General features: G+C 50.7%; 1 protein-coding gene and 1 long non-coding RNA gene across 2 annotated transcripts in view; both read right to left on the minus strand.

The window, feature by feature from the left end:
- The window catches only part of LOC127593705 (uncharacterized), a 120,398-nt gene that overhangs the window by 35,772 nt on the left and 62,979 nt on the right, over positions 1 to 21,647 (minus strand). The gene's annotated exons all lie outside the window — the stretch shown is intronic.
- Positions 1,263 to 13,925, minus strand: mdfic (MyoD family inhibitor domain containing). Its single transcript, XM_052055300.1, is given in 6 exon segments — positions 1,263 to 1,761; positions 1,764 to 1,813; positions 4,579 to 4,821; positions 11,986 to 12,051; positions 13,136 to 13,276; positions 13,432 to 13,925. Coding segments are annotated over 5 exon segments (651 nt in total). The 5' UTR covers positions 13,224 to 13,276; positions 13,432 to 13,925; the 3' UTR covers positions 1,263 to 1,557.

Consider the following 21,647-nt stretch of genomic DNA (forward strand, 5'->3'; position numbering starts at 1 on the left):
AACTTGTGAGGGGTGGGGGTGGGGGGGGGCAAGATAAATGAGACGAAAAGAGGAGAGGTGTGATGCCTCTCCCACTTGGCCCTCAGCGACGCCCGATTGGCTGAATGAGTGAGCCTCAAAGACCAGCGGGGGGGGGGGGGGGTCCTTCATGTGGGCCCCCGGTCGGCCCCTCGATGAAATCGCCGTCCATTTTTCAAAACTCTTCCGAATGCGCGGCGCCACGCTCCCTAACGAACACGCCCACTCCGCATGCGACACTCAAGTCAACAAAGCCGGAGCAGGAACGCACGCACGCACGCAGGCACGCGCCGCTAAACAAGCTGCCAATCACCCGTGAGATGCAGATGACTGGAGGCCATTGGGAGGCCCGCTTCATTTAAGTGATGTTAAGAACAAACAATCAAAAAGCGCAGCTCGGGAGACGGCAACGCATCCAAGCGGGCCCGTGACGCCGAACAATCCTGACGTGTAATTTGGAGCTCAAGGAGCGCGTACAAGCAAACAAACAGGCATCCCGCGCTCGCCACGTCCTCCTCAATTTGCCTCTGCCGCAAGACGCGCCGCTCGCGACGCGGCGAGGAAAAGTTGAAAGAGATGACGGCAACTTGTTTCGGAAAGGCTTCCGTGACTCGCTCAACAACAACAACAAAAAATAAAAACACGTCGCTTGGAAAGTAAACGCGCAATGGCGCCGATATGACACGGGAGGGCGTGAAGTCAGGGCGGGGGTGGCGGTGGGGGGGGGGGGGGGGGGATAAATCTCGCCTTTCATTTGGGTTTCTTTCTCTTAGGCAGATGTTTGCGAGCGTTGCCGAACCGTCGACCCCCCCCCCCCCCGCCCCCCACCCCTCTCCCTTCTCCACTCCGGCTTGGCTCATGTTATCTTTGCATTGCCGTGGCGACGCCTCCAGGTATCAAGGAGATTAGAAGCAGTCAGAGGCACTTGTACAGCAGCAAAGCTTGAGCAAAAGGGGGTCTTTAAATATTTAAGGTGGGGGCACCATCACGCATTGTTACTCTAAGAAGAGAAGAACAAAGACTACAAGGCTCTCACTTTGGGAAAAATCATTTACATTTCATCGCCGACACGGATACGACGCCCGGGCTGCATTTTGTACGTTACTAAAAAAAAAAAAAAAAAAAAAAAAAAAATTCGCGTCAATGTCATTAAAAGAATGAAAACAAGCCAATGACGTCTCATCGGTTATCAACTCCTCCTGATGTTTGACACGCTTTTCATGGCAGGGTTTCGCGCAAAAACATTTTTTTTGGTTTTATTTAATGCAAACTGTGAACGTTACAAGCAAGCACAAACAGGATGGCGTCATTCTGGTATTTATTTTAAATGTGACATTCCAAAATAATGTACAACAGCAATAAAATGAGCGACGTCTTGGATAGGAAAAAAAAAATGCATGAATACAAAATTGGTAAGATGTAGAGTTGTCAGCGTAAAATAGCCGCGGGGTTTAGAGGTCACATTTGACAGTCTTGTAGTACTTGGACAGTAACAGACGAAACATCCGAGGTCAAAAGGTCACTCAAAAAGTACACATCCTACGAGGGGAAGCAGATGCCGCAGCACTCCATGCAGATTTCCAGGCAGTCCGACGACTCGCAGCAGGCGTCCATGACGCCGCAGTCCGTGTCGCAGGTGCAGTCGCAGTCGTCGCCCACGTCCTCCGCGCCGCCGCCGCAGCAGCAGCAGCAGCAGCGCGCCTCGGACGCGCACGACACCGGCGCCGCCACCAGGTTGCACAGCGCGTCAGGAACTCGCAGAAGAGGCACGCGAGGATGCAGTGGACGCAGCAGTCTGGGGCCCAACACGGTCAGTTTGGGTGAAAATGACATCCAAAATCAAATTCAAGCGTGGACGAGGCGTTTAATTTGGCAATTAGTACGCGAGCGAGCAGCCGCATGCATTGGCGAGCCAGAAAAAGGCGGGGAACGCGCGGCAACGAATTCCCCGCCGTCCGTTTTGATTAACAGACCGGTCGATAATTGCGGCATTATCATGCGCGCCGCCCGACTTGATCGGCGCCGAGACGATCGGTGACGTCTCGCGGACGGTCCTTCCCGAGCAAACGCGCCGATTAGCGTTAGCCAGGCCGCGCGCCGACAATTAACATTTAACCTCCCCGGACCCTTTTGATGAAGGCGCCGGCAGAATTTACAAATGCGGTCATTAAGCCCCCCCCCCCCCTCCCAAAAGGTGTTTCGAGATTAGGCGGAATTAGTCACCGCGGCGCAAAGAAATTCATGACAAAAATTGTTATTTGAGCAACTTGCGAGTAGTATGTTTAAAACGCGATGGTACGCAACAAGTGCTTTCGTATCGGACTGCCTTTGGTTAGTGGGGACGAAAATGAGATCACCGAGTCTTCTGTGTAGGTGTCAAAATTATACCGGGGAAGCAAAATCCAGCGGAGCGCAATTGCTGATGTATGACTTTAAAAAAAAAAAAAAAAAAGTACAAACAGGCCACATTTGCATCACTTTCATCAGCCCATCTCGAGGCGTCGGAGTGGGCCGTTGCTGATTAGGTTCGAGGCGAAGGAGAAAGCAGGCGAGTGCGGAGGACGGCAAGCAGAGGACCGCTGGATGCTCATGTTTGATTAATCAAAGTCAATCCCACCCCCCACTTTTTTTTTTTTATGCTCAGAGAGGGCGTGCAGAGCTGACCGGGGAGCCCCGGCTTGCTGGGATACAAGCAACATGCGTCAAGTGTGCACTCGACTTGGAATGCATTTTATGATGCTGATCTGAAGACTTGCAGGGGATGGAGCTCCGTAACTATTAAAAATATGGCCGGACGTACCCCCGAGGTGCCGAGGAGAGGGCTAAACTCCTAGCTGGGCCCCAACTACTTTGTTCAAAACAAAACCAAAAAAAAAAAAAACAACTCTCAAAGCTCAGCCTAACAAACTTTGAAGGACCCAGAGGGCAGAGCCTCGAGTGCTCGGAATGGTAAAGAACCGACTGTAGTAAAAAAAAAAAAAAAAAAAAAAAAAGGGGATAAATAAAAAACGGGGTACACAATCATTAAGCGGCAGCCGGCCCGCTCAGCCATTCGCTTGGATGTATTATTGAAGAGCAGTGATTATTTTGGGGGTCGAGTGAGGAGGAAGAGGAATGGAAGGAGGCGGACAACCGGACATCGACACGCCGAAACGACGCGCGTGCAAAAAATGCCAACAAGTGAGAAGCAGCGGCACACCATAACCAGGAAATGACAGATTAAAAAAAAAAAAAATCGGCCAAAACATGACCACGATTTACATTGCGTAGGATGAGCAAGCTCAAGGGCGGAGAATGAGACCGAATGGGCGGAATTCACAATGAGGCGGCGGCCATTACGGACCGCCGAAGCACTTGGGCATGTTCAAGCATCTTGAGGAGCGCAGCTCATTAGCTACAATTACGAAAAAAAAAAAAAAAAAACCCAGCAGCTGGATGGCAGGACCCACCCCAGCTGAGCTGAACAAAAGGCCAAAAACCCCGACGCGATATCTGCCATTGGTTCCGGTGCCAAAGAAAACAAGGAATCCCCCGCCCCAAAGCGAACTCCTTTTTATTGGGGGGGGAGCTGCTCAAGGAGGCTAATTTCACAGGCAAATAGATTATGGTAATCCATGTAAACACTCAAACACAACATCTTGGCTTTTCTGTTCTCCCACCCACTCCCCACCCCCCCAGCGGGAAATAAACACTCCGGAGCGGGCGTATTGATGCCAAAAACTGGTGCTTGCTAAACGGTCAATACGCAAAGCCTTGTTGAGTTGCTCTTGGCGTTTCTTTTTAATTTTTATTTACAATTCATTTCCTTTCCTTTCCACCCTTGCGCGGCAATTAAGCGCCGCTCCGCAGGACGCTTTACTCCACCCGATGCATAATTCACGTGCGGCAAATCAAACGCGACGTCTCTCCTTCACCTCAGCGCACGTCTCAATCGGACTCTTATCAATCAACGTCCTTGGGTTGGATGCGCGCGCGCTAATGCATCAAAGTCGGCGAGCGCGGGGCGCTGCGCCGATGAGGGCGGCGCAGTCGCTCCCGGCTAATGAGGGCCCCCGCTCGCCCGAGGCCCGGAGAGGTGCGAGGGGCCCGGATGAGGGCGGCTCGTGACTTTTAATGGGCGCCCCGCGCTCTCGGCTCTTGTTAGGCGCTCACACCTCGTCTCCATCTGCGGCGACGGTGATTACCGGCCTCTCACCTGACAAAGTGAGGGCCTCGCCGCGGGGCCAACTCGAAGGTCAAAACACGTGAGCGATAGCGCCGATAAACGGAAGCAGCCACGGGGCCGATAGCAGGCCGCGTTTCCGGAGTCTACGTGCCACCGATACTTCAGGCAACAATGTAAAAGCTGCGACCGGTTGAACTTTGCGGCGATTTATTCAAATCCTCTCATAAGTATTCGTACGTTTATATTTGATATCAACTTGCCACCGCGCTCAAAATAAGTCACGAAAAGACGGATGGACTTGATTGATCCGATTTGCAAAAAAAAAAGCAGGATGCGTTCAGTTTAGCCGTTAGCGGTTAGCAAGTTAGCAAGTTAGCGCGCGACCGACGACTTACCTTCGGGCAAAGGCGCTTTTGCTGAGCCGCTGGAGCTTTCTTTGCTGTTGACCGACAGGCTGGACTTCAACTTGCGCTGCATCCTCTGCGAAACCGGCGCGAAGGCCTCCTTGGTGGTCGGCGTAGCCGAAGCCACCGTCGACCTCACGCCTGAGGTCGTCCCTCCCGTGCCGGTGCCGTTGGCGCGTGAGCATTTGCACGTTGTCCCAGCGCCATTTTGTCCTTTTTCAATCTGAGGTTGCGCTGAAAACAAAGGGAGACAAATCAGTCATTCTTGTCCTATTTTTGCATCAACAGGAGAGATTCAAGTATTTCGAGCCAGAAATCGAGTCGTTATTTTCAGTGCGTCGGCTAAAAGAAAATAGACGCGTTGCACACTGGGTGCCGTTTACAAAGCGTTCTTTAGCTTCGATAACCCGTTTGCGAAAGCCACAAAGGCCGACTTTGTCAATAAAAGTCATTACATGAAGTCAAACAAGGTTGTCGATTTCTTTTCAATTCAAAAAAATTTCTTTTAATTTGATGAAAAAAATAAAAGTTGAAACGAGGCTGCCGCGATTGAACTTGTAAGTCACGGAACCACCGTAACCGCGTACAATTATCGCCATCGTCGCTGCCAAAAGAACTCCCCCCCCCCCCCCCATCAACTCCGTCGACAGTCAACGGCATAACTTGATCTAAAACGAGCGCGAAAACTTTGTCAGCACTCCGCCGTCGGGCGCGGTGAAAAAAAACGGCATTTGCCCATGTCGCTTCTTAGCGAATCTTCAAGAGCGTGCGCGGCGCGCGATATTGATCAGATGGCAAACATTTCGGCGGCGAGAAGCGCGCAGATTGAGAGCCCTCGCATGTGGCAGGATCACAAAAGGCGGCGCGGTTGGCGGCTGGGAGCGGTACCCAGGTGAGTTGAGCGTGAGATTAATGCAAGGGGGCCGGGGGGGTCTAAGGGGGGGGGGGGGGGGAATAAAAGCACGCTTCTACAAAATAGCTGCTGTCTGCAACAGTAATGATCTCCTCCACATGAACGCTCAGGTGGCCTCAGCAAGTCTTGGGAGCCAGAAGACGGCGACCCCGTCTGATAAGAAAGGCGGCGAAGGATGAGAGCGAGCCAAGGATCTCGCCGAGAGGAGTACCTGCACATTCAGCTCTACTGGGAGTTCCTCCTGCATTGCCCCCCCCCCTCTCCTCCCCATAACCGTACACATCAGAGCCTGGCAGTGCAATGTGAACTTCAGATTCGGTGGATTATTCACCCCCCCATCCCCATTTTGCCATCCTACACTTTCTCAACTGTCCTAATTGAGCTACTGTAAAGTGTCGAGCAGGGGTAGGCAACATGCGCAGAGTGGCACTATGATCACCTTAAAAAGTTGAGGGGGGGGGGGGTAAAGTTGAAAAACAAAATCGAGAAGGGTGCGGTAAAAAAAAAAAATAAAAAAGTTTGAAGTTGTAATATCACCAACCACCACTAGATGGCCGACATATCTGAGTAGCCTCTTTCCTGACCTGTACCGCAATGCGAGTATTTTGAATATTTTTGCGCGCTTGGAATGATGCTTAGAACAAACATGCAGTTGCACCTCAATCGTCGGAAAACGGAGCGAGTTGATTTTTATTTTAAGAAAAAAAAAAGACAGAATTTTAGTATTAGGCTTTTTTTTCCCCCTCGTATGGACTATTTGTCGAGTGCAAGATGACAAAAAATGACAACCGTTAAACTTCCTGCTTCTGTCCGGACCCCAGAGAAGGAAAAAAAAAAAAAACCCGCCTAATATGATTCCGGGGCCTTTTATTTCCATCCCGGTGTCGGCTCACAACAATTAAAGTTAAACAGCGAGCGTGGGAAATCGGGCCTCGGCGCTTTGGAACTGCGCGTCGCCCAGGGAGAGGCCTGATAGGCCAACGTAGAGCATCGCAATTAAAAAGCACTCCTCCACTTGCTTCAATCAACAAATAAGGACTTCTGGGACGGCGATTCCTTGCGGTCGGAATTAGACGGCAGGCAAGACGGCGGCGGGGCTTTGTACGCGGTGATTTACGAGCCACTTGATGGATTCCCCCACCCCCTGCCCCCCCACCACCAGCACTCCTCCATCTTTTTTCCCGCAAGACAAAGGCCGCCCGTGACAACAGTGCGAAGTGTAGTAACGAGGGCAGGGTGATGAGGTTACAGCTGTTGCGCTTTGGCAGATGCATCATCTTGCCGTCGCTCACTCGCACGACTGGCGTGGCTTCGCTCTGGGGGGGGGGGGCAGCGCAACAGAGATCGGACCAAGTCCAACTCAGAGGATGCGGACTCCGCCCCCTCCAACTTCTCGACCGCTTCTTTCAACCGCGCAATTTGGACTAAGATGGAAATAGCGTTGTTTTGGAGTTGTGTAAGTAGCCACCAAAGTTCAGGGGGATGGGGGGGGGGTCATAAAATGAGTTCAACTCTGTGCGGCAGGTTCCCTGAATTATACTTTTTCTATTTTGATCTCAATGAAGACGAATGGAGCCAGTGCATAATCGCGCACGCATTGATCACGCTAATGATGATCCTGTCAGAAATGGCAATGACAGACGTGTACAGTCGCCACCCCCCCCCTCAAATGAAAAAATAATGAGACGTGTGAGTCGCGTCGGAATCACACTGGGCCCAAGTTCAGGCAAAGTTTTGGTGCATTATAATTTTATTCTGCCCAAAATTTGAACCAGCCCCCTCTCCCCCCCAAAAACAATCCAGATGTCTGGTCCTAATTACAAATTTTTTTTTTTTACTCCAGTTCATCAATTAATCACCGAAATAGTCATATTATTCAATTATTAAAATAGTCGTTTGTTACAAGCCCTAATTGTTTCTTCCTTGCATGAATAAAGGATGCCTAACGTGCATTTCAGATTTCATTATGGGATGCGATCATCTTCAAACTGCTATTTTATATTTGGGACCAGTGGCAGGATATATCATAACACAAACATATCATTATTATTATTTTTTTTTTTAATCTCTCTTCTCGCCACACCATTGCACAGAATGCAGCAAACGCGACAGGATGCGTTAAAAGCGCGTATATCTCGCCCCCCCCCCTCCCGCACAGAGGACCAAATTGGACTTGTAAGCGCCCTATTTCGAGCACATCAACAACTGTTGAGAGCGTACACTTGTAGTTGAATAAAACATGCTATTTTGCCGGCACACGCTGTCACACACATCACGGGATGGGGTGGGGGGGGGGGGGGGGGGACTGCGGGGTGAGCGCTTCTTGACTGCCTAAGCAGCATCCCAATTTGGTCGCCGCGACCGGCGGTTGACAGGCTACGATATCTGGGGAGCAGTTTTTTTTTTTTTTTTTTTTTAGAAAGGCCAGTGTTTGATGGATTCATGAAGAACACACAAATATAATTGCCATTTGTCACCGAGTCTTCAGCGCTTTCGCCACACGGGGCCCCCCCGAGCGCCCGGAGAGCGCCGATGCCGAGCGGAGGAGGGGCGGCGCGTGGATCGCTCTGAACGTCAAAAGCAACACCTCGGGAAAATTGATCCGACGGGAGAAAGTTGTACACAGGCCCCGTTCCGAAAGGAGCAAACGGCAGCTCGCGCGGAAATGCTAATTCCGTGCGCGCGGGTGTTTTATGCTATATATATATATATATATATATATATATATATATATATCATTTTTTTTTTCATGCTCTGCTGCGCATGTAGCGACATGATTGAAATGCTAATTTGTAAAATGTGCAATGACCTCGCCGGAGTCCGCCCTACCACCAGCACTGGCAAAAAACAGCCCCCAGGTATCATCTCTCCTCCTCCGCCGAACAAATAGCGGCGGGCGGGCGCGCGCTCGGAAGAGCCCCCCCGCCCCGCCTTTCAATCCAAAGGGATCTATTTTCTCATTAGAAATTGTACATCTTCCAGGACCGTATTTATAGACGCAAAACCGAGGGAATTATACGGGCGAGCGCGGAGGGGCGGGGGGTGGGGGGGGGGGAATATAGCGTCCAATGAATGTTATTACAAGGGGCCTCTGATTGAAACGTTCCTTGGGCGGATCAAAGCCATGTTTACCATTTGACCTTCCAAACTTGAAGACAAGGACTTTCTTTGAAATATGCAAATGACGCGCCAGGGCTGGGAATCGAGCGGCCACAATAAAAGTATCTTAGCATCCGGCAGATTTGTTGTCGAGACTCCGCCGATTGCGTTTTTTTTTTTTTTTTTTTTTTTTTTTTTTTTTTTTGCCATGACGACATCTCCAACGCCCAACTTCCATCGAAACTCCCTTTAACGGGAACGCGGTCCCACCGCCTGCTTTTTCAACAGGGTTATGTGGAATTTGCCAGTGTGCTAATTCCAGCGCTCGTCCCGTAGTAAACGCTCGGCTGACTTCCAAAGTGTTTGTGTCACTCTGCTGCAATTTCCTCTTTCTCGCGCGTGCACACTCGGCAAAGAGTGACCGATGTTGACTCAGAGCCCGACCGGCCCCTAAAAAGGCACCCCGCCCTTCTCAACTCCAAACAGGACTGAGTGAGTGAGAGGAGGAGGAGGCTGTGGGAGGGCATTGCAGGCGTCTGAGCGATGACTCAAATATTCCGCCGGCTTGGCCATCCGAAGGAAGTTCAAGCGTTTGCATCCGCATCTGAGGTGTAACTGCCAGTCACAGAGAGGATTGGCGGTGTATCAAAACGCCCCCCCCCGGCCGAGTTCCTTTATTTGCTCGCGAGCGATCTGGGCATTAACCCTCCGCTAATGGGACAGCTGCGGGTCAGCGCCTCGGCATCTTGGGGATGCCAATCAAAGCCCTAAGCTGAGAGAGATCAGACTTGGGGACCGAGTTGCTCGTCCGCCTCTGAGTGGCTTCTCAAACGCGGAGACGCCGCCATCGATTTTTAGCTCCGGCCTGAAAGAGAGCGAGGGGGGGGGGGGTAGCTGGGGGCTGGATGGCTTCAGCCTGAGATGCAGTCTGGATGGCAGCCATCCCCCCCCCCCAGTCCACGGTCACCCTCCACTGCTCAGGGCTGGGGGGGGGGGGGGGGGGGGAGCCTGACGGAATGACCTCGCAGCGAGGCATTGAACCTACAAACACACGGGGGCCAGCGGGGGCAACACCAGCACAGATCTCAGTAATAGAAAAGGGTTTTAACCTTAATGTTGGAGCCACAACCCTGTTAGAGGCCACGTAATCCCCCCCCTGCGCCGCTCTCATTTAAACCGGCTGGAGGTCCGTCCCCCCCTCCCGCTCGATGAGCAGCTCTGGAAAAGATTCCAGTCACGTGTGCCGGTAAACAAGTCGGCCGTAAACATTTTTTTTTTTTTTTTTTTTTTTTCAGTGCTTCAGCTCAACACGTGTGCTTTCACAAGGTGTCAAAAAGTGCCTCACTCGCGATGCAAAAACTCTCCAAAATAAAAATCAGGCACGGTTAGAAAAAATGCCAGTTCACGCGCAAATATTTTTAAGCCGATATCGAATAACTGGTACAGTTTTTTTTTTTTTTTTTTAATCGACGTAGAGTTGAGAAGTTGGGCCGCCTATGCGAGCAAATTGGTTCGCGTCTCCACCCCCGCCAGTGACATTTCGGGACCGAAAGGTCAACTGGTGTTAAAATAAGCGCAGGGCGAGAACTCTCCTGTAAAGTTAAACAACACTCTTAAATCAAATCCTTTCTTGACATCACGGCGGCGCGCATAACTAATCGCGCGGCTCGAGTACAGCGGCTATTTAGAAAGGAAAAGAATACGCCGGGGCGCCGGGTAAAATATGCTAATGAACACACTCGAAATTTCCCATCTGAAATGCATCTGTGGCAAGACAATGAGAAAATAATTACAACAGAGGTAAAATTACAATGGGCATTTTAATCAACCCCCGCGCTAGCATTTCACCCTATTTATGCCATTTTGGATTCCGCGACCTTCTGCTCAGTTAATCACTTGAAAATAACGGCCGAGTTCATAATGGCTCCGTACTTTCCAGGCTTTGTTTCCGCGCACTCGGTAGGAGGGGGGAGGGGTGGCTCGGAGGACACCAACGAAGATGTGGAAAAAGTCCTCGAGTGCTCCGATAACTTTTGCGACGGCTCGAAAACGTCGATTTTTGTCTGGCGCACCCGCGACCCCTTTGAGCCGACTGACCCCTCCCCCGTCGCGGTTTTGCGCGTCAATCGCCAAACGGCGATCTTCCACGAGGAAATCTACTTGGCTTCACAAATTCACTTCCAAAAGAGGTCAAATCGAGCGCACCGGTAATCACCTTGAAGGTGCGCCGCTCGAGTCCAATCAGAGAGTCGCACAAAAGGGGGGGGGGGGCGAGCTCCCTTTCAAAACCTGGCGGTGTTATTTGACGGGCTTTTCTGACGACTGATAAAAGCAGCGAGTGAGGTCATCTTCAGCGGGGCATTAAAAAGTATTGGACAATCCGCTGACGATTAAACTCCTCCAAACGCCCGCCATCTTCCCGTGGGGGTGGGGGGAGCCAAGGGAGTCGGGCGGGGTCCTGCGCGCGGGAGATACGGGCGGTTGGAAAAGCCCATAGTGTCTCCCGGGGACCCTCCGGGATGGAGGAGGCACTGAGGAGGGCGTCCCCGCCGACTTCCGGCCCGGCGGGAGATTTTTGACCTTCCGGGGGCGTCGCTTTTGCCGAATGCTTTTTGAAATAAAAAGTCAGCTACGCGCAATGGAGTCGACTTCGAGTCGCGAAAGAGCGGCCGGCGTACGCTAGCTTGAACTCCGACGGCGAAGGGAGAGCTCAGGGGCGGGATGCAGCCAAGCGGATGATCTCTTATCGATTTCCTGTTGCTGCGGCCAATGGAGGCTCTTCATTAGCACGGGGGGAGCACCCCTCCCCCCATCCCCTCAAGGGACTCCAGATGACAATCAAATGCCCAACTTTAGATTTTCAAACTAATTGTATTGTTTGAGGTGTTCTCTCTTACACACTGATTTGATTCACTGGGGGGGGGGGGGGGTGCGGGGGCGAGATGAAATACAAGGCAAAGCTGTTTTCAGGAAGGCATCTGGGCAGGCACATTTTTCAAAATTTCAATGGTATCTGCTGGTGAAAAGCAATACCCCCCCCCTACCCCCCTAAGCAGGATTTCCTCCTGCATCGGAAACAGAAGGACAATGGGAAATGCGAGGCCAAGCTGGGACGGAAGAAGGCGGCAAACGGGCGCTGCCGGCTTCCTCCAGGTGCCATCTTGGCGTTACTGCGACTGGAAACGGCGCAGCTCGAATTTCAGTCGGCCGACAAACCCGAGGCCTGGCGCGCACTCAGTCAAACGAGCAAAACATCCGCTCTTGACGGCTTATGTCGCCGATCGCTAAGATATGACTCAACCGGCGGAGTGCGCGGCAACAGACACGCCGCGGCCAACTCAAGAGTATTTCCCAACATGTTCCTGTTCCTGTTTGGTCAAACTTACTTCTTATTGGCCCACAGTGGTCCTCCCGGGTCACGTGACTGAACGATGCTTCGGAGTCACAGGCATCTACGTTCAAAAACATTTCGTGTTAGCTACGGAATGAAAAAGGAGGAAAATATAAAAAAAAAATTTGCCAGAGTTCTGGATCTCATTTGCAGCGCTCGTGCCGCCGGCCGGGTTCTACCTGCCACGAAAGCCGCATTCACGTCCGAGTGGAAAAAAGTACGCTAGCGTCAACGGCTTCTCGTCTCGGGTCCAGTTCGGAGCCATGTTTGTGGCTCTCGTCGGAACGACGCTCACAATTCGGCCGGGGTCGGAGGGATTGATCTTCCACTGATGGATCGAAGCCTCGGGCGGGGGTCGTGGTGGGGGTGGGGGGGGGGGCAGCAGCGGGCCGGGGATAGATACGCGCTGCGTTGGGAGATGATGTATGGCAGCGACGTAGCCGTTAGCGGCGCTACTTGGTGATGCATCGCAGTATTTAGCGATTGCGGTTAGAAATGAATTGGCCTACTGCCGCTACATCCCCGCTCCCCCGGGAGGGGAAAATCCAGTCTTAAGCGCAGACGCCTTTGAAGGGGGGGGGGGGGGGGGGCGGCGGCGAAAATCCATTCGCAATCCAGCAGCCTGACTGATTGCTTACTTTGTCCTACTTTGCTATTTTTTGACAGTGCCGTAATGATGCTCGGTATAAATAGGATGGTTAACGCTTCGTTGCTTGTTGGAAGAAAAATGAAAGAAAGAAAGAAAAAAAAAGGGGGGGGGGTGTGGGGTGGATTATTTTACATGTGATAATCTAACGAGAAAGTTAATTTAAAACTGTAATTGGGGCTGTGGTTTTCTAGTTCCTAATCGTTTCGGTGCAATAAAAGGAAGACAAAAAATAGGCGCATCACTTCACAAGTGCTAGAGGGAAGTTTTGACTCTTTTAAGCAACAAAAGAGGACAACAAAAGTTTTTTTTTTTTTTTTTAAAGGCAACCGGATTGGAAGTCAGACGGTTCTGCACGTCCTATTGACACAAAGTCCATCCAGATCCGGTTTCAGTTTCATCACCAAGTCAATGGCATCGTATCAGTGTCGTTCCGAATGTGCACCCCCCCCCCCCCCCCACACACACACACCCCCTCTACCCCTATTGACAAACTTACCATGAGTGAGGGGCGGCAAAGGGGATGTAGTCTCCAGCTGGGGGGTCCCGGCTGGCCCACGCGTCGGGTGGCCGCTCTCAGTGGACATGAGACCCGTCAAGTTCTTCTGTGGCGTGGGGGGTGAAAAGTCACCTCGTTGAGCTTGGACAAACAAAACAACGCGGTCAGACAGACGGACAGTCAGCTCAGCTGCAGTAGCAATGGAAAGGGGGTGTGGGGGGGGGGGGTTGCATTTTCGCCTCTTTTTTTTCTCCCGACTCGTTGATGAAAGTGGCGTTTCCAAAGACGCCGCTTACCTTTCACAACATGTCACTTTCTTCGCTCCACGCGAGACTCGCTGCCATGCCCCCCCTCCTTCAAAACAACGACGGCTCACAACCGTCAACTTTTCGAGTCGAGTCGTGCGTGCGCCTTGCGCTTGTCCAAAAGTTTGACTTCGCGCAGATGTGCCTGACGTCCCAAACGCTTTTATTTTTGGAGAGTGAGAGAGGAGCGTCGAGAACTTTTCATCATATCCGGATTCCTTCAGTTTCTTTCCTGCCTTGCTTGCACCGAATAAATCACATTTCACGTTCTCTTCTTACAGGCACCGGTCAAGTAAATAAAACTTACGCAAAAAAACAAAAAACAAAAAAAAAGAAACGTGAAATACCAGCCTACGGAGTTTAAAATACATAAACTCCAGAAATAAAAACGAAAGAAAACATTCACCACGAATGGACTTCCCGATGGGTGGGCGTGTCCAAACGTTAATCATCACCTGTGGGTTCATTGATTAGCGTGCGCCGAACAGGTTTGTGCGCTCAAGCCAACGAAAACAAATCCGTATTCACCAACGGCGCGCACGTCGGAAAAATGACGTGCGCTACGCCAACGACGCCCACGTCCGGCCTCATTTACACCAACAAACATCGCCTTTTGTGCGTCAAGAGCGGCGGCGAGAAATCCGTATCGCAAACGTTGACATCGAGGGACTTGTCTGAGAAGTGACGACAAATAAATAACAGTTTGGAAACAATTCATAAAACGCGTTTGCGAATAATGATCGCGGTAATCAATCACGGATGAGAAAGTATTGCGGTGGATGATTGACAGTTGAGAGAAGCCCTTATCTTAATAAATGGCGCCTTCGGAATGATTTCATCATTAAAATTTGTCAGCCTTTGCGGACAACATGCGGCGCGTCAAATGTATTTCGTTTCGCCGAAGTGCAAGGGTAAAGGCAAACGCGGTCGAAAGGGGCCAGGTGGGGTGGGCGCCGCAAGATGGTGGAGCTGACTCGGAATGGCGCACGAGGAAAGATTGGCTGGCGGTAATCACGCAAACGGCCGCGGCGAGAGGTCAAGCTGAAAAGTTGGCCGAAGCAATTTCAAACTTTCTCCGCAAAGTGCAATCCAAACATCCAATAGGAGCGCCTAATTCCGTCCGATTCATTTCCCCCCACCCTCCGCGTAATTCACTCGTAATAAATGTCCTCTGCCGAGTCAGTAGGGTATTGTTAGTGCAGTCGGTGTCTCGCTGATTGCCATCGTAGCCATTGAACCCGACGGTGTAAGTGAGATTTAAGCCCCCGGTAACACGTGAGTGTGGAGGTGATTGATGTGAAATATGCCCTCCCTCATTGACTGGCTGAACTCCATTTTCTGCTCCTAATGCAGAAATCACTCCGGGTCCCCCCCCCCCCCCCCCCACCCCCGGCATAATGATTTACGATGAATCTGTGTCAATGTTGAACTCGGCAAACCTCGCGTAATCCATCTTGCCGATGTACCTGGCAACCTGGCCCCGCCCCCGCTCGTTCCCACGTCGGCGCCGACGACCCTCCGCCTCGGCCGCGGGAAGCCCAGGCGCGCCGGCCGCGCCTATCCCTTTCCGCTAGAAAAGTGCTGAATCTATTACAGGGCTGATGTGTAATCACAGAGTCCCCCCCCCACTCACACCCCACCCGGACCCCCTCAGACTGTAATTACCCGAATTCCGATACTCCCTCGCTCCATTCCCCGGAGCCGCTCAAAGCTGAGAACTCGCTTAACCGGCATGCAGTGCTACCGAGGTGGGTGGCCGCCGACTTGATCGATGCGGCCGAGTAGACAGAACTCGACGGTACCATTCGGTGTGCAGTTCACCTCCGTTTTTTTTTTTTTAATCGACTCCCTGCACGCACGCCGACGTGCTGTGCGTCAGAACGGCGCGAAATCAACCCCGCTTGTCAGGGTTTGCTTTATTTATTATTATTTTTTTTTCCTCGCCTCCGGTTCACGGTGACGGCACCGTTGTCGCTGACAAACATTATCTCGTGCGTGATCATGCGCTTAGTACGGTGTCCCCCTAAACACACACACACTCACACACACACACACACGGCGCGCTGTCACACTTTGTCAAGCGACGGCAGCAGCGTTGCATCTGTCGGCAGTCACATCTGGGAAGACACGACAGGGAAGCATCTCTCGCCGCTCACTTTGTCTTGTTTGTTTGGCACGCCGCCTGATTGCTGGAGTGTGGAAGGGGAGACGTGGAGATGACAAGTCAACCCCCCCCCACCCCCCGAACCCCCTCCGTCACCCTCGTGAGCCGAGACAAATACACTCGGCTGTGTTCAAGCGGGAACTGTCACCTGGAGAGCGGTGACACAAAAAAGGTGCCAGCGGCGCCGTTGACCTTTCAAAGAACCGCAAAAACAGCGGGCGATTGTCTCAACGCAACGACAAAAAAAAACACGGAGCAAAAAAAATAAAAATTAATACGACAACAAACAGAAAACAATCCATTAATCACACACCAAAACAGTCAAAGTCAAAATTCAAGTCTCATGCCGAGTCAAAAAGAGGCAAGCGGCAGCATTCTGGAGCAACTGGAGATGCTTCATGGAGGATCGGCCGACTCCAAAGTCATGATGGTAATCTCTCCAAGATGTGATGCAAACTGCAAGATTTTTTATTTTTATTTTTTAATGGTGTCCCTCTTTCTGCGGTGAGGTGTAGAACGCACCGCGACAACAAACTGCATATGATGTCCACATGCTTCTGCTCAAATGAGGTTTCGTTTGGATGTGGCGCACAATCAAACGAGTCCTCGCCACGTTAAGAAACTGCAGGAGAGGTTGCAAAACTCGCCGCAAACTTTTTCAGGCTCCTTCAATCGGTCCTCAAACGATCTTATTTTCCGTTCCGCCGACAGAAATAAAAACGGCGGCGGCGGCGGCGGCGGGCGGAGGTGACGCTTTTGAACGCTAACCTGCGACATCTGTAGCCCATTGGCATCTTCAAAGTTCTCTCCGGGTCCACGCCGACGGAGCGCAACTTAATGAGTGAGTACTTTTGAAGTTGACCGTGACACCGGCTGCACCCTCGCATGATTAATGGCGCCATCTTAAATCCTTGTTGTCGCCAGGAAGATGTCGTTTGAGGTCGCCCGATCAAAATCTCCGCGTGAGGGCGGCTGCGGTCGCCAAAAGGGAGAAGCCGCGCACCTTGATGGATTCCATGAAAGACAAATGCAACTAAACAGGCGCCGGGGCTGAATAATAACTTTGGACTTGCACATCTGGTGAGCGAGTGCACGTAATCGGTAGCAAATGGTGGCGCGCGAGCACGGCCCTTCATGAATATGCATCCCGACGACGAGAAACAATAGCGGCGCTCGATGATTAATAGTGACATTAAAAAAAAACAAAAGACCCGACTGGGAAGGTTATCGCAAGAACTCGGGCCAGACGGTGTGACGGTTCCAGGCCAAATCTGTCACGGTTTATGTTGCCGGAATTTTCTGCAGATTTCTGTTGTTGTTGTTTTTTTAAACGTGTTTCCTTTTACAATCATCTTCCAGCGTTAAAAAAAAAAAAATTTAAACATCGCCATTTCGGAATACAAACTCGACGATTTCACCGCAGAGAAAAACTCAAACGTCTTCTTTGTCCTTTTTACCGTCTTTGTTGTCCGACGTGGAATGCTAATCAAAAAAAAAAAAAAAAGTCAGTCTGTTTTGGATTTCTATGATCCTCCGCAGATTTGAGATTAGCATAAACCGTAAGCCGAGCTAAAGCGACAGAGGCTAAATTCACAGCGGGGGTCCTTATTTGTGAAGGCGTGACGCCCCATCCCGCGGACGTCCTTTCTCCCTGCGGCACCAGCGTGGAGCCCAGACACCCCTCTGGGTTGAGGACGATCACATATTCCAAATTCTTCTAAAATCAACATCTAAAAACGCTAATTCTGCGCAAACAAGCCGGCCCGCCCACCGTAATATCCTGCACGTGCACTTTGATTAATTGGAACGCCCGGCCTGCGAGATTCCCAGATGAGGCTTCGACGCGGCTAATCGTGAAACAAGGCAAATTCGGGAAGTGTTTGAAATCCCTCATTTCCCCGGCAGAAATGCGAGTTTTAATTTACCTCATGCCGAGGCGATCGCCGCTCACCTGCCGAGAGCCAATTCGCGGCGCGGCGCTCGATGCGCCGCGTGCGGATCGGATAAGGCGCGTCGTTAAAAATAGTCACACTCCCTTCTCCATGCCAATTTATGGAACGGCCGGTCAAATATTGATCCACTTGATGAGCTCGGCCCGCGCGATCGTCCCGGACAATCGTTAAAGACGAAACCCTAAGCGAAGGGTGAGGAGTGGCCGTCACATCGCTAGACGGCGGCGATCTGACGGACGGATGGACGGACGGACGCCGGCGTGGATGCCCGTGACGTGTTTTTTGAACAATCGCTCAGCACGCGGAGTGGCTAACATTCGAGCGAGTCCACCATCGATGTTGCATTAGCATCGAGCTAGTGGACCCGAATGTCAATAAACAAATGCTGACAAACGCAGAGCTTCGTGTCAAGGAATTTTGTCTTTCAGTTTCGCAGTTGAATCCCAAAAACGAGGACGTCTCCGCCCGCAATTTTATGAAAATTGCCGCCGACGGCGACACTCCCCTCCGCGATGAGACGTCGGCATGACTTGAGGCACCTGTTGCGAGAGCCGAGCGATCGCAGGCTGCCTCGGGTGACGCTCGTGTCCAATGAAGGGCGCGCTCAGCACGCCGGGATAACGATAAGAGCAGCGCGGTCCAAAAAAAAAAAAAAAAATCAATAAAATCACTGCGGGAGCTCTCGGCGGAGAAATCGCAGGCTGCCAGAGTCTATCGGCATCCGGCCGCTCCGTCTCTCTCCATCCCGGCCTGGTATTCGATACATAATGCACATTAACGCCTCGTTCATTAGGAGGAGCCGGAACCAAACAAAACAGAAGGTTGATTGATTTTTTTTTTTTTTTTTAGCGGTTACTCAATCCAAGATGCCTCGTTCAAGGCCTTGAGTGCGGGATTCGATCACTCTCCGGGTTGTAATTATAAAATGACCTTCTCCCAACTTGCGAGAGAAATAACAATATGATGACAATAACAGCTCATATTTGCTGCGCATCTTGTGGTTCAACTCGCCCAGAGAAATGTCACGAGTAATCCGCGCGGAATTAGCACGCGGGTGGCGGGGGTTGGGGGGGTGGGGGAGGGGGGGGTGCAGAGACGCGAGCGCGCCAGAAACAAGAAAAGGAGGCTTTGGCAAATCTCTCATCAAAGTTGTCTAATTATGTTAATCAAAGAATTCTCCAAATGTCAGAGTTGCGGCAGAGAGGATGAGATTTGGAGAGGGGAGCACATTAAATGACGATGATGGATTTCAAACCCCACCCCCCACCCCCTCCCCGACCCCCTCAACCCGCTCTCGACCCCGCACAATAAGTGACGATATTAGTGAATTCAAGTTGGGGCGTGCAAGAGAGAGTGAGCTTTAATCACGCCTCAAAGGGTGATTATCAAGAATCAATTTGTTGCCAGAGAAATATTTTCTTGAACTGACTCGTTTTTTTAAAAACTTTTAATTAAAAATTAAATTTTTGTAATTAATCGAAAAATAATTAAAATTTATTGTTAATTAACAATGCAGATTATGAAATTATATTTATAATATTTTTATATTAAATATATATATATTATATTTAAAATAAAATAAATAAATAAATAAATAATATATTAAATATATATATGTATTTTTTTTTGCAAGAACTTGTATACAACACAATATAGCGGTGTGCAATAATTGGAGGCAGAGGTAGGGGCGCCGTGTGCGGCGTCACAGCGGAAGACAGCAAAAACAATCAAGCCGTTTATTGTGTTTGCGCTAATTTGATCTCGAACAGTCGGGAGCCTCGGCCGCCTCCGATGGCTTGGCGCGATACGGCGGCGCGCGTGCCGAAGCGCCCGTCTATCTAATCTCATTCCAACACTTAATTCAAAACTCCAGGGGCACCGCTCGCTAAGTGTCGCCTATTAAATCAATGCTGTTTGTTTGTTTCTCCGCCGACGCTCCTGAGCGAATCGGCGCTGCGCGAGTGCGAGCAATTGAAAAGAGGCGCGGCGGAGTGCGCCTCGATTTACATATTTAATATGAGGATCGTGATGCTTGAGCATTTTTTTTTGCCTCTTTGGCTGCAAACGGCATGCGGCCTCATCATATCCAGACGTGTGATTAATAATAATGGAATGGCGATCTTCCAATCAAAATGGCCGCTAAGTCAACATCATCATCATCGGAAGTCCGGACGCGACGCCAACCTCCGACGTCTCGGCAGCTTCTGCTCGGAATCGAGCCGGCGGCAACTTGTTGCGCCGTCACGCTGAGCCGCGCCGTCCCTCCTAGCCAATTAACAGCCAAAATCAACCCAAACAGATTTCCGATGGATAAATCTTTAATGATACGAGGGATTTTACAGGAGGCGCGCGCGCGCTCGACGCCGCTAATTTAAAGCAAATAGCGGGCCTTGATGAAAAATTCCCCTCGGGAGAAGTCGCGAGAGAAGATAAATGTGTGAATAATTTAGCGTGTTTAATTGACACCACTTGGAGGTTGTAAACAGAAATGTTTTGATGTTCATCATGCCGTTTGACACGAAGATTTTTTTTTTTCTGGGATTGCACATAGCGCAGAAGATCGCTGAAGTAGGGAGATTTTTTTTTTTTTTTGAAAGTCTAATCAAAACGGCGGCTGGGTACAACCAAAGACACGGAAGAAGGCGATCACCTTACGGGAGCTTAGCAACGAGGCCCGAGGTCTCCCGGGGCAACCCCGCGAATAGAAACGGTTGGGCCAAGTCTGTCCAGCAGACACCTGGTCAACAAGACGGCCGTCTGCAAACAAACAGAATGCCCCCCCCCCCGCTGACTGGGAATGAAGACGGGCTTGGTGCAATGCAGCCTTGACGCTGAAACAAAGCAGCAGAATACTTGAATGACAAATTTAGAGGCAAATGCTGCTAAAGCGCTATCGCTAAAAAAAAACAAAAACAAAACAAAAAAACCTACAGGCTTGCGGTGACATCAAAGTGCAACGAAAAAGCGGTCCCAAAGTCGCCTCGACGGCACGCGCGAGAAATCATTTGCTTTTGCTAACGCGGTTTCCTTTACCCCGTCCGCCGCCGCGACAATACGGCTCCAAAGTGAGAAAAGCCAAAATAAGAATAGGCCGGCACTGCGACGTCAGCGTCCTTGTTGCCCGACGATGCTTCTTGGCTTTCCACATCAAAAGAAAGCACGCCGAACGCATTCCAGCATCTCGCGCTTTATTAACTCGCAATCAATAAACATGCGGGCGGCGCGGCGAGGTAATCAGCGAGCGTCGCCATATTGGCCTGACAACATATCAAAGCCCGCGCTCCCGGGCAACCGCGCCAACGCTAACAAGCATTTTGTTAGCGCGTCGCAGACAGTTGGGGTGGGGGGGGGGGGAATAAGGTAGATCGCAAAATAATAAAAAGTAAAAGCCCTCGGCAAAGCTACCCCCTCTCCCCCGCCCCTGCAAATGTTTCTCTTTTGCACAACATATTCTTCAATAAAAGTAGCAGTGATGCATTACGGAGATAGATGGCGTTGTTGTTTATTGGTGCTACACAGAGGGTGGAAAAGAAAGTCTGAAAAAAAGAGACATTAATTAGGATTTAATGAGATTTTTTTTCTATTCGTTTTTTTTTTTTTTTTTTTTTTTACTGGTCATGGATTATTTTTTTCCCCCTTTTTTTTCTTGACCGCACCCTAACCCTGCCCACTGCCAAAAACAGAAAGATCATGAGAATGGATTCACCAGGTTATCAGGTTGTGCAGCCAAGGAGAAGATCGAGCAAAGAAAGCGGCAATGGAGGAGAGTTAAAAAAAAAAAAAAAAAAAAAATCTCATCCACAATTTCCAGCCTGAAGGCACAGAAATGCAAATGACAGATCAAAGAGGTTGGGAATGGAAAGGATGGAGATTGGGGACGCGTGTGTGTGTGTGTGTGTGTGTGTGTGTGTGTGCGTGTGTGTGTGAGAGAGATCAAACCGGGGTTATACATGTATGTTCAAGACATGAGGGGCACACGTTGGAAGCAGGCGGTGGAGCTGACCTGTATGTCAAGACCATCCAAACGCTGAATCCTTTCCTCTCCTCCCACCGCCACGTCAGGCCTGTTGGCGCACCCGCGTCCGCCGAGT

This window comes from Hippocampus zosterae, chromosome 21 (genome assembly GCF_025434085.1).
Source record: "Hippocampus zosterae strain Florida chromosome 21, ASM2543408v3, whole genome shotgun sequence".
Classification (NCBI taxonomy): Eukaryota; Metazoa; Chordata; class Actinopteri; order Syngnathiformes; family Syngnathidae; genus Hippocampus; species Hippocampus zosterae.